The 13,427-nt window shown below is 42.8% G+C and overlaps 1 protein-coding gene across 4 annotated transcripts in view; it reads right to left on the bottom strand.

The window, feature by feature from the left end:
- Positions 1–7,819: 7,819 nt before the first annotated feature.
- Pla1a (phospholipase A1 member A) overlaps positions 7,820–13,427 on the bottom strand; it is a 38,256-nt gene continuing 32,648 nt past the window's right edge. For 3 of the 4 annotated variants that reach the window (XM_021263128.2, XM_087208984.1, XM_087209001.1), the window contains 3 exons: positions 11,792–11,900; positions 8,782–8,943; positions 7,820–8,218 (listed from right to left, as the gene is read on the bottom strand). In XM_021263128.2, coding sequence (XP_021118787.1) covers positions 8,134–8,218; positions 8,782–8,943; positions 11,792–11,900 — 356 coding nt within the window. In that variant the 3' untranslated portion in view covers positions 7,820–8,133. Of the gene's footprint in view, positions 8,219–8,781; positions 8,944–11,787; positions 11,901–13,427 lie in introns of those variants that run through there. The other variant, XM_087208993.1, reaches the window with a different exon arrangement.

The raw sequence follows: 13,427 nt of genomic DNA, 5'->3' as shown, positions 1-13,427 counted from the left end.
AAACACTGAAAACAATAAGCTATCAGTACAATTGTAAGGCACCATAGGTACTGACTGAAATAATATATGGGGACCAGGTTTCAGGGGAAAAGGACTGGAAGTGAGTCTGAAAGTCTCAGGAGCAATGGCACAGAGGTGACACTGACTATAGTATATCTTAGGGGACTTCAGGCTTCGGTTTCAGCACACTAAAGAGAATGGCAGGCATTTTTAGTTAGGCAAAGTGGGGCCAGACTAAGGAGAGCTCTATTTCCATAAGACATTTTGTTTCTAGAAACCAACTTGAGCAGGCTAAGCTGTACAACAGGGTAATTAGAGCCAGATTCTGAAGTTGGGTGGTATTAGGATAAGTCCCATTTCACCCAGTGCCCTAGCTAGGTAACCCTGGGCAAAATACCTATTTGCCTGTCCCTCAGTTTCTTCACATGTAAAATGAATAATACATAGAGTTATTGGAAAGATGATATAGATGATTTAGGGGGGTAGAACTCTACATGACACATACTAAATGCTCTGAAAGTTTTATTCTTTTTTGTTGAAAGTGATAATGAAGCGGAGGGGAATTTATCATAAGGACACAGTGGCATTAGGGAATGCAAAGTCAGGATGGCCACTAGGTTTCAATAGGGGACTAGGCCAGGGAAACAGAAGACTGTTCTCTCAGGAGACCTGTAACATGTTTCTCTTTCCATACAGACCAGTCTTCTCTGTTTCTGTATTCTCATGGTAAATATGGAACTGCCTTCAGCTCCCAGGTTCATTTGAAACACTTCCAACTACCGGAAGAGAGGATTGGTTGCCTCTTAGTCACAGGTTCAAACTTACAAAAGAAAAAAATCTAAAAAAAAGAAAAAAATCTAGCTGGTCCAGTAGACCAGGTGTCCAATACTGGTCCAATCAGCTGGGGCTAAGGACAGGGTCATACAGTACATTTTTGGCTGCCATCCTAGACAGGGGTCAGTTATTAGAGAAAGGATGACCTTCAGAATGTCAAAAGATGCCACAAAAATCTCTAAATTCCTACTAGAGTACTCTAGACATCTGAGCTTGGGACTATGATCTGCAGATCCTGGTATATTCCTCTAGGAATTCTGAAGGAGAATGTCTGGTAAACCACCACTGGGTCTTGGATTAGAGTGAAAGAATGTATATACTCTATATTCAAGATTTTATTGAGGATAATTTTAGGGAAAATTTAATTCCAAATTTGTTTCCTGAAATAGATCTCTATAGTCCAAGAGTGAGGATAAAAAATGTGTATGTAGTAGAATGTAATAACTAATGACCTTTTCCCAAGAACTGCCTTTTACCCCATGGTTCTATGTGGTAGGCCATGAAGAATCTATTGCTTAGAGGAAGATTAACCAAGCAAAAGCAAAACAAACAAAAAAGAGTTAAGTCAGACAGAGGAGGTGAGCCACTCCCAGAACACAGGAGGAGGCTTCCAGGGTGCCATACCACCTCCACCAGCACAGAGGAGGTGAGCTGCTCAGGCACCAGCAGCACCCCCCCCTCCACTGAAATGAGAAGACATATAAAAAAGTTTCAAAACCAGACTTCCAGATCACCTAAAACAACCCCAAAGGGAAACAAGATGGAATACTCTGATACTCAACCACTTGGACACCCTGAACTGGCAACAAAAGAGGATCTGTAAAAAACGAAATCAGAAATAATTTATTGGATAATAGCAGAGATTTTGCCCATAGTGCAAGACATGATTAATAAATCTAGAGAGGACACAGATAAAAAAATAGAGGATCTGAGGAACATGATGGAATCCCAAGATAGGAAACAAATGGAATCCATAAAACAGATGGAAACAGATTTCCAGGAGATTAAAAACTCCATTGAAAGTCTATGCAGCAGAAGGAACCAATGTGAGGACAGAATTTCAGATATAGAAGATAAGATTGCAATTAGTGACCAGGAAAAGAAAAATTGCTTTAAAATTGTAAGGGACCATGAGAAATCAATCCAGCAGCTGCTAGATGATGCAAAGAAGAATAACATAAGACAGATCAGAGTCAATGAAGAAACAAGAGAGAGTTCAGATGACATAAAAAATACTGTTCACAGAAGTGATGGCAGAAAACTTCCCAAGGAGGGGAAAAGAGCTTGACATACAGATAAGTGAGGCATATAGGACTCCAAGTAGCTGTGATCAAAAAAACTCTACACATAGGCATATAAAAGTTAAGATTCCAGAAACCCAACAGAAGAACAAAATTCAACAAGCAGTTAGAGAAAAGAGACAAATCATATACAAAGGAAAGCCCATCAGAATCCCAAGAGACTTCTCAATGCAAACCCTCAAGGCAAGAAGAGCTTGGGGTGATGTACTTCAAGCCCTAAAGGAAAAGAGCCTCCAACCTAGATTGATGTACCCTACAAAATTATCTTTCAAAATTGATGGAGAAATAAGATACTTTCATGACAAAGAGCACCTTAGGAACTTCATGAATACCAAACCAGCACTCCAAAAAGTGTTGGACAATATCCTAGGAAAACACAACGAGGATCACAACCCCAGGAAACCCAGCAGAATGAATCTGTCAGGTGCAACAAGAAATTAAACCCAAAGGGGGAGAATCCAACAAACAGAAAAGTTATGACAATAATAAGCCAATATATATGAGTAATAACTATCAATGTTAACGGTCTCACTTCACCAATCAAAAGAAATAGACTGGCAGAATGGGTCAAGAAGCAAGATCCAACAATATGCCGCATACAAGAAACTCATTTAATTAAAAAAGAAACTCATAGAATGAAAGTTAAAGGGTGGAAAACAATACTCCATGTGACAGGACCCCCCCTCAAAAAAAGCAGGAGTAGCTATCCTCTTTGCAGATCAAATGGATTTCAAATGAAAATCTGAAACACTCTGGTCCCAAGAATTTCAGATAAGGGATAGTCAATTTGTATGTACAAATCTATTGTGAACATGTGTTTTCATTCCTCTTAAGTAAAAACTTAAGAACAGAACTGTTGGTTCTTAACAGTAATACAAGAAATTTCTATATTGTTTTCCAAAATGGTTTTATCATTTTACATTCACATTAGCATATTAGAAAGTTCTAACTGGTTCACACCTAAGCTGACATTTGTTCTTTTAAAACTTTTAACTTCACCTCCCTAATGAGTGTATAATTCAATCTTGTTATTGTACTGATTAGTATTTTTCCGATTCCAGTGTTGCACACCTTTCCTTGTGCTATACTGGCTATTTATCATCTTCTTGTGTCTACTTTTTAATTGGGTTGTCTATTAGTGAGCTGTAAGAATTCTTTATATATTCTGGTCATAGGTTATATGCCTTATAAATATGGTCTGTTTAAGGACTACTTTTCATTTTCTTAATGATGTCATTTCAAGTTCTAAATTTTGATGGAATCTCATTTATCAATTTTTTTCTTTTATACATCATGTTTTTTATATCCTAGGAAATTCTTGCCTACCCTAAATTCATAAACATTTTCCCTGATAATTTCTTCTTAAAGTTTTATGCTTTAAGGGTTTCATGTTTAGGTTCATAGATCTTTTCAAGTTATTTTTATGTGTGGAAATATACGGTTGAGATTAATTTTTTAAATATGGATACCAGGTGTTCTAGTGCCATTTGCTGAAAACACTATCTTTTCCTCTGCTCTTGAATTGAGTTTATATTCTATAAAATGTTAATGTTAAATAATCTTTCAAAACTCAGTGGACCATACCTGTTTGGTTCTATTTCTAGATTCTCTGTTTTATTCCAATGATTTATATGTCTTTTCTTACACCAACACTGCCTTGATTACTGTAGCTTTAGAAGAAGCCTTAAAATTAGGTACTAAACATCTTCCAGCACTGTTTTCTTTTTCTTTTTACTTTTCTAGGTCCTTTGTACTCCAACATAACTTTTAAATTTTAATATCCAATTCTTCATTTATAGCAAGTATGCATAGACCTGAATTTTTATATATACCTTGTGTTTTCTAATCCTGCTAAATTCAAATACAAGTTCTAGGGGCTCCTAGAGATTTCTTAGTATTCTCTCTGTAGATGATCATTTCATTTACATATAAAGATTTAGTTTCTACCTTACCAATCCTATCCTAATTGTGTCATTTTATTGCCAGACTATTTTGGTTTGGGCCTATGTTTCAAAGTTTAATGGACAGATGAAGAGTAAGCATATCTGCCCTTGTTCCCCACCCTAAGGAGAAAGCATGGTATCTTCTGCATTCATATAAGGCATTTTTGCTGGAAGTATGGAGTACATGTCTTTAATCTGTTGAGAAGGTTCTGTTCTACTTCTAGTCTCCTGATAGCTTTTACCATGAACAGCTGTGGAATTTATTCCAATACTTTTTCTCCAACTAGTGACAGGATCATATATATGGCTTTTTCCTTTCCTCTGTTAAAATGATGACTTTTGGGGGTGAATCTTCCAATGCTGAACCAACACTGCCATCCCTATAATAAAACCACTTTCTACATACTGCCAGATCTGACTTCTAATAGTTTGTTTTGTTAAACAAATTTTTATCTATGTTCATACTTCTTTCTTCTACTATCTTTATCCAGTTTTAGGATTAGCACAATGTTGATTTCCTAAAATGAGGGGAGAAGTGTTCCTTCTTTTTTCTGCTTTAAATGTTTGATATAATTTATCAGTTAAAATGCATATGAGCCTGCTGTTGTCATACAGGTAGGTTTTTAAGCTAGGAATATACTTTGTTTAATAGGTGCTATTCAAATTTTGTTTCCTCCAGAGTTAGTTTCATTGATTTGTCTTCCAAGGTGCTTCTTAGAAGTTGTCAAATTTATTTCAAAACAGATTTTTGTAATATGCTTTCTGTATCCTTTTAAATTCTGTAAAATCTGTGGTAATGTCTCCTAGATCTTGATATTGTCATTTTAAAAATGTATAATTGATATTGTGTAATAGGATGTAACGGTCTAAAGGAGCATGGGAAGTGGGAGGGGTAGGGGAAACGAAAGAAAGGAAAAGAAAAAATATGAGAAAAAGAAAAAAAATGGAAATAAAATCTTTGCAAATAAGGAAGGGTGGGGGGGTGAAGGGAGGGCAGGGGAAGGGGAAAAAAATAAGAACCAAGATACTTATGTAATGGTACAAGATCCCAATTATGTATGTAAATGTATTTTATACCTAAAATGTACCAATAAACTTAATGGGGGAAAAAATAAAAATAAATAAATGAAGAAATAATGAAGAAAGATTGGGGATGTTTCATCTTGAAATTCTCATTCTTTAAAATACAGAGCTCATTTTTTTAGTTTGCACTGGACTCTGCAAATTATGTAGCCAGTCCTGGGAGTCCCACCATGGGCCTTTGGGAGGGTCTTTGTTGGGCATGGTTTTAGAGGGTCCCGTTCCTGAGGCCTGGCTGTGGTACCACTTGATCACCTGCTCTGGGGTCAGACAGCTGGTGTCTGAACCCTGGATCCTTGAAAGTTCCTCAGTCTCTTAGGCATTTCATTTGTAAAGTGGGTAACAGTTGTAGCCTACAGTCTTGCAGAGAGGCTAAACTATGTTGGTATGTGTGACACCTCAGAATGGCACCCAGAACATAGCAAAAAGCCATGCAGTGTCAGCTGATGTTTTCATGCAGTTATCTCAGCATCAAGTTCCTTTGCACTTTCCAGGGGTGTGGCTTGGTGGTGAATCTGGCTTTTGCACTGAATTACTTTGGCAATAGTCTTCACTTGTGGAAAGAGCCCAGTAGAATACTGTGAGCAGTGTGGGTGTGGAGGGGAAGCCAAGCTATGCCTGAGCCCATCCAGCTATGCTATCCCATCCCACAGAGCTCCTTGTTAACTCTCCTTTTCCCAGGACTGCAGACAGCCTGTCTCTTTAAAAACAAGTTTCCTAAGGCCAGGGCCATGTAACCTGGACAGGATGATCTCAGGACATATATAGAACCTCCATTAAATAGTACAGAATCTCATAGTGAAAAAGCTCTCCATGTTTCATTTTCTTTCAATCCACTGAGGATATAGAAGCAAATCTCCATGCATTGTCCATAAGTTTTTAACATCTCCCTTATACTTGATAACTTTCTCATTTTTATTAGGAAAAACAGGCCTGGGACTCAGAGACTTCAGCAGGCCACAGTATCTAGTTAGAATTTGAGACACAGTGTGTTCTTACTGTATTTAATCCTAGGATTAATAACAAGGGAAATGTGCTTCCATGTAAGGTAATGATCCAGCATTTCTGATGGGGATCAAAATAACACATGAATGGGTTTAATGGTGCTTGAAAATAAGGAGATATTATTAGTGAAGAAACACAGGGCGGTGCCCAAAAGCAAAAGTACAAGAACCATGAAAAGCAGGTCAGGTCAGTTTAACCTCAGAATCAGCATCATATAATATCATTTTGATCACAGAAGTGCAACAGGCAGCAAAGAAAACTGAAGAAGAAGTATATGTCTCGCTCCTCCAGGGACGCTCTCATGGGGCAAAGAGAGAATGTAAAAGTAAGGAAATTGCAAGCTTATGTAGTGGGGAACATGTAGTCTCTCCAGATGTGACTTTTTCACACTGGCTGTGGCACAATGGATGATTGTGGGGGGCATCCTCAGAGTGCCCCCTTCTTCAGCCTTCTGCCAGTGTTGTCACAGCCCGGAAAGCCCCAGGCTCTGGCTGCCAGTGCCCTGGTGGTTAGACCAGGTGAAGTGATTGCAGCCTGTTGCTTACATCATTCTTTCTACCTTTGTTGCAGGAGAGTGATCAATGAGGCAGCAGTTTCTTTTTAAAAGCATATATAAGGGGGGCCGGGTATTTAGCTCAGTGGTTTTGCCACCTGCTGTGCAAGCGCAAGGACCTGAGTTTGATCCCCGGTACCAAAAAAAAAAAAAGCACATATAGGATCGGGGATTTAGCTCAGTGGTTCTGCCGCCTGCTGTGCAAGCACAAGGACCCGAGTTCAATCCCCAGTACCAAATAAATAAATAAATAAAATAAAATAAAGTTAATTTAAAGAAGAGAAAAATCCAGGGGAGAAACTAGTGAAGGCATATGTCAAACCTCTGTTACCTCCAAACATTCTCTGCTCACACCACCCATTCTCCACCCTTCTCTGTCCTGCTGAATGCCCTGGGTCTGTTGGGGTCACACGGATGGGCTTCCTGTTCTCCGGCTTCTGGTTGGGATCACCCAATTGGGGAGCACAAGCAGGAGAATGAAGGAGGGAGAAGAGTAGGGTCTGAGCATCTGCACTCCTGGCCCTCCCTGCAGGACCACAGGGCTGGCTGTGACCCCAGCTGCAGGTCCACACCCTGCTGCTCTGTCCCCAGCCTGGGTTGCTCCCTCCCCTCTTGTGTCAGGCCTGGGGGACAGCAGCCCCTATTGCCACTTGTCCCAGGCAATGGCACTATTCCTTGCATTTCCCCATGGAAGATTATCATGAGAAGAATTCTTTTGTCCAATTCTCAAATTCTCCATTTGAGCTCACCATGTGCATTTTCATTTTGTTATGCTTCCCCCACCCCACAGACTGTGGCCAATGCAAGGTTATTTATGCAGATAAAAGTTTGGGGAATACTGACCCGAAGATAATCCCAAAACATCTCTGAGATCCTCCAAAACTCCCAGATATCCAGAGGAGGGATGATAAGGGATGATGAATGGTACCATCTTCCTCCCCTCCCTCTGTCTCCTCTCTTGTTCCAAGCATTCTTTTTCAGGTCTTATTTTGACACAGAAAATTCAATATCTGCTGTTTTCTCCAATCCCATAGATTATAAATCATTTTTCAATGTAACAGAATTCCATCCCAATAAAACAATTAAATGATTCAGATATTCCATGATTTTTTAAAAGCCATTTTTCTCTGTATATGTTTCCACTGACTCCTAAGTACAGATGCCCAAGGAATGAGGCAATGGCAATGACATCAGAATAGGGAAGTGAAAATAGTATCTATGTAAAGCTTTTCAGATTGGCAATGGAGATCAGGTTGTATCAAATGAATCATCTTTCCCTTCCATGGAGCTAATTATGAGAAAAATAACCAAGAATTTTAACTTCTTCCTTAGTAATAATGGTCTAACACAAGTTGTATACACACATACACACACACCTCAAAAAATTCCAGGGAGATGTGTCCTGCCCAGGCTTATGCTATACACAGGATATTTTCCAGTCATGAAAAACAGACCCACTCTCTTGTAAGTTCACTGGCTCAGGTAAGCAGACTGTCTTTTTACTGCAAGAAAAGAGCAACAAGGGGCAAGTTCTTGGTTGGTCAGGAGAGAAGGCTACAAACTGTGTGACCCTTGTATTCCCATGAAGTCTACTGAAAGGACTCTACATTCACCTACAATAGAGTTTACTCCCATCCTCCAAGTGCCAGAGGTGGTGACACTAATAATACACTTGCCTGTTAGAGACAAGGGAAAGTGGATGTGGATTCTAGACCCATCCTCATGAAGGTGACCAGTGACACATTTGAAGTGGAGGTTAAGAAAGAGGAACTATTCAATGAGAAAATGTTGTTCCAATAAACTTTCACATTGAAACCAAATACATAAAACAGATAAAAAAATTTCTTATACTGAAGTAGGGGAGGGGAATTAAAGCCCATCCTCTTTGTCTTCCTAATATCCCCAACTCAAGATAGTGCCACAGAAGGTTCAGGAAAACCCTGGTCTTTGTCATTTCTGCTTCTAAAATGGCAATTACTATGATGGGATTGAACTTCATTAAGCAACACACTTAAGGTCAGGACTGGTGGTGTGTTTGTATGTCTGGGGAGAAGCTGGGGCTTACCTGTCCTTGACAGGCAGAAGAGCTGTACAGAACTTCCCAACAATGGTCCTGTGTTTTTTCCAAACTCGACTGGAAGCCTGAAGCTTGAATACCACTTGGTTTATCTGGCATGGAAGGTTGGGGTGGGCTAAGATTCCTTTCCCCTGGAGTTGTTGTCTAGCTCTGAAGGGAAAGGGAAAAGGAAAGAGAAAAGGAAAGTTAGTGACACTTTCTGTTTTGCTTTCCTTTGGCTCTGGCCAGGCTCTGCTGGTAGCACTGGCTGGCTGCCATGCACCTCTGGTGGGCTGGCTCCTTGAAGGTTAGGACCCTGGTTCCTTCTATCACCCTCATTCACCCCACCATGCACATGCCCCAGTTTCAAACATGACCCAGGAAAAATTCTTTGATTTTTGAGAATAAACAAGTAGACACTGCAGCAAAAAAAACCAGTAGCTCTTAAATTTCAGTTCTAGAAAAGATGGCCCTCCCTCTTGGATTCCTAGGTGCAGGACATCTTCACTTTTAGGTCCAAGTTTCTGGAAATAGAAGCTCTTTTTAGGGCCTCTCTATTCAAAGAATTTAATGTGGGGCTAGTCTGCTTTGGGCTAGGTATGAAAGTGTACACAGGAAAAACAGTAACAATGAAATCAATCTTGAAGCCTGGCAGAGCTGGGATGGAACCCAGCTTTTGTCTTTTCCCAGCTGTGTGGCTTTGAGCAAGTCCTCCAATTTAAGGTGGCCAGAGTCACAGAGTTACATAGGTATATGTAAATGTCGGCCTCCCTACATGCTGGCATGGTCTTGATCTTGGACCATAGGGGTTTTGGTTCCTGTGGACTTCAGCCCAGGGGTCTCAGCATGAAAATGGAAACCAGATCTCTCTTAACCCATGCTCTTGGCCTGGGCCTCATTTTCCCCACTGCTGTGTAAGATTCAGGTCCTACTGCAGGCTGACCCAAGGATAAAGAAGGAGACCAAGATCAAAGTGAGGCAAAGAAGGGAGAGAAGTATGGAGTGATGGTCTAGCTGGGTATTTCAGAAAGGGTGGGGGGGCAGGGTTGGGGGCTAACAAAGGGGAGAAATGGTGTGGCCCACATGTGAATCAAAGGCCACTCTGACAGTCACCCAGCTGGGGACAGGCTGCACTGCACAGGAGGAAGGAGCTTGCCCCTGGGCCCTGGTCTGTCCACTGCTGCAGGCCTTTCTTATTTCTCCCTGGGCTCTGAGAAAGTGGAAGAGGAGGAGAGAGGTACGGCCTCCTCTCTACCACACAGCAGGAAGGAAGGCCCTCCTCAACCGCCTGGTTTTGTTTTCCTTTCTGGCCTTTGCAGAGTGATGACATGTCGTTTGGTGTTAGGCACATATTTTTCCCTCTGTTGGGGAGACCTTACATAACTGCTTAAGAGCTGTTCCTTCCCCTCCCACCCAGAAGTGTTCTGAAATACGTCAGAGAAAAAAATAAAATTGTTCTTCTTGAGAAATTGCCCAGAGGAACTTATAAAATATAAACAATATAAGAGATGCTTTATAGGAATGGTTTGGGGATTTGGCTTAGGTAACATCTCCAATTAGAAGAAAATGTTGCTGTGCATGGTGGTGCTTGCCTGTAACCCCAGCATTCAGAAGGCTGAGGTGGGAAAATTGTTATGAGTTCAAGGCCAGCCTGGGCTACACAGTGAGACCCTGCCCCAAGAAACAAACAAACAAACAAAGAAAAAGGAAATGTTGGGGTTGCACAAATGCCTGTCATTTCTCTATTTCTTGGCTCCTTTGCCAGCATGTGCCCATGAGGTGTGACCCCAGGCAGCTTTCACAGATGGGTGGGTGAATTGGGCAGGGATTCTGGAGGGCCTGCATTTCCAGCATGGCTTCAGCTCCTGTCAGCAGCCTGCCCTGTGAACCCAGCTCTAGGGTTGTTCCATGATCACCCCTTGCTTTGTCCCACTGGCCCTGCCTCAGAAGCTTCTACTGATCCCAATCTCTAAAATTGCAGCTGCACCTTCATCTCCCTTCAGTTTCTCAGCTCTCCCAACACATTTGTCACTAGGGCATTGTGTGATATTCCTCCCATCAGTCTACCTAACACATGTTGTTTTCCTGACTGGATTCTGTCTGCAGTAGCATTAGCTGATCAGGCTATTTTCTGCTAGCTTGTAACTCAGCCAATTGCTTTTAAAAGAAACATGCACCATTGCCACTGACTTTTTTTTTTGGGGGGGGGTACTGGGGATTGAACTCAGGTCCTTGCGTTTGCGCAGCAGGTGGAGAAATCACTGAGCTAAATCCCTGGCCCAAAAGCATGACCTTTTTTTTTTTCCTTTGGTACTGGGGATTGAACTCGGGACCTTGCGCTTGCAAGGCAGGCAGCAGTGCCACTGACTTTTAATCCCTTGCCAGGCTTGTGGTTCCTGACAGTTGAGGTTCTTTGCTCTCTCACTTCAAGCCTGGCCCCACCAGGCCCAGACCTAAGTTTACCCCAACAAGGGAAGGAAGCAACCAGCCACAGTTCCAGGCCCTGGAAGCACCCAGCACCCCGCCCTCCTGGATACTTGCCTGGCCTTCACCTTGCACCTATTTGCTGACTGAGCCTCCACCTTGCGCTCTGTTCTGCTCCCCCTTTCCAGGAGTGGAGCTCTTCAGGCTCTGGCCAGGCCTCCCAGGGTTGGTGAGAGAGGCCCTTCTCCTTGCTGGCATCCCTGATGTAACCCTGCTTAAGTTCCTGAGCACTGTTCCTTACCTGGCATCTGATTGTTATTCCTAACCACCTGTCAGATGTGCAGGCTTTGTCTGCTGTCATCTCAGCACATTGTGCTTGGGCCCAGTACTGACCCCAGACCTGGGACATTTCCCCGGTGCGTGTCTAAGGACCGTTCTGCTGCCCCACCCCACCCCGCCCAGGCAGTTAGTCTCAGTCATTAGCAATGGCACAGTGCCTTAGCTGGACTGTCTGGGACACTGCACATTTGTAAATATGTAAAATGAACAGACATCCCCAGAGGAGAGGGGTCAGCCACACGGGACACTTACGTACATGGTGATCTTGACCGAGGAGGTGACATTGGTGCTAACAAAGCTGATCTCAATGCTGGTGTCCTTTTTTCTTGCCTCCTGCAGGTAAAACTCCACAAGGTTGTGATGCACTAGGAAACCAAAACACAGCAGAGACTGGGCCGGGGCAGAGATCAGGGAGCCGAAAGCTTCATGCTGACTCTACCTCTTGGTAGGCCCGAACCCCAAGGAGCTCATCTACCATCTCCGAGTCTCAGCCTCCCAAGGGTAAGGTGAGGTAGCAGATAGATGCCCCCCACAGGCAGACTGGGACTGAAGAGAGCTAACAGGATGCTCAGGACAGTGCTGGCTGGGGACATTCAGGGTTGCTTTATTGCTTGTAATGCTTGAACGTTTCACTGTTCTCTGTCTGGTGACCTTGTCATGGTGATGTAATCTTCAAAAAGCCAAAAAGAATCTATCATATATTGCTATTGTTTGAATGTTTGTTCCCTTCCAAATGTCATGTTTAAACTTAATCCCCGACGCAACAGTATTAAAACCTAGGGACTCTGGGGAAGTGACTCACTCAGAGCCTTCATGAGTCAATTGTAATTTATAAAAGGGCTCCATGAAATTAGCTAGAGCCCCTTTTGCCCTTCTGCTCAGTGAGGACACAGCGACACAGCAACAAATGCCAGGCTGAAGCAAACAGAACAGCCTCACAGACACCAGGTGCCAACACTGTGACCTTGGACTTCCCAGTCTCCGTGACTATAAGAAAATAAATTTCAGTTTTTTATAAATTACTCAGTATTACCCAGTATTTTGTTACAGTTGCACAAGCGCACTAAGTCATACACAAAATAATGAACTCACAGAAGGCCCCAGTGGCCCACCTCTCCTGCCCACATACAGTGTCAGGGGATGGAGTTGCGTGTATGTAATGTCTGGTCCCCTCCTGGGGCAGCTATGGCCTGCGGGCCGCTAGACTCTCCCCTGGGCAGTGTGATGCTGGACTTCTCGAAGTGGGTTTCGATACAGATGGGGAGAACAGCTTGGCTCATGGTGACTCCTCTGGGGCCTGCTGTCCCTCTGGCTAGAGAGATGAAGAAAGCTGGGGACAGCGGTGCATGCCTATAATCCCAGCACTCTGGGAAGGTGAGGCAGGAGGATTTCAAGTTCAAGGCCAGCCTGAGCAGCTTAGTGACTTAGTGAGATCCTCAGAAAAGTAAAACTGGCTGGGGATGTAGCTCAGCGAGAAGGCCCTGGGTTCAATCTCTGGTACAGACAAAGAGGGGAGGGCACCTTCCCTAACATGCTATCCTTTCTTCAACAAGGGGTAAACACACCTGCTGGCATTTGCCAGTAGTTTTGGTCTCAGAACATTTCCCAGGCTCCTTCAGTGATGGGGACGTAGCTAGAGATGCAATCCTCCACTGCTTCCCTATCTGTACTGTGCCATTTGTCATATTTCCTGGGTGACATCACTGGGTACAGGGAGACTCAGCACAAAGCAAGATGGGAGCTGTGGTCCATCTGGGCTCACTAGGGTTAGTAATATGGCTCACTGGCATGGGCTGAGATGCCCAGGACTCATGAGAAGAAAAGGGAGCCTTGTATCCTTCCTTCTCCATCGAAGAAAGCCTCTCTCTCTCTCTCTCTCTCTCTCTCTCTCT

The sequence above is a fragment of the Heterocephalus glaber genome, unplaced genomic scaffold (genome assembly GCF_053883595.1).
Source record: "Heterocephalus glaber isolate CG9 unplaced genomic scaffold, H.glaber_assembly_v1.0 deba00000122, whole genome shotgun sequence".
In the NCBI taxonomy this organism is placed as follows: Eukaryota; Metazoa; Chordata; class Mammalia; order Rodentia; family Bathyergidae; genus Heterocephalus; species Heterocephalus glaber.
This window is presented reverse-complemented; position numbering and strand designations above follow the sequence as displayed.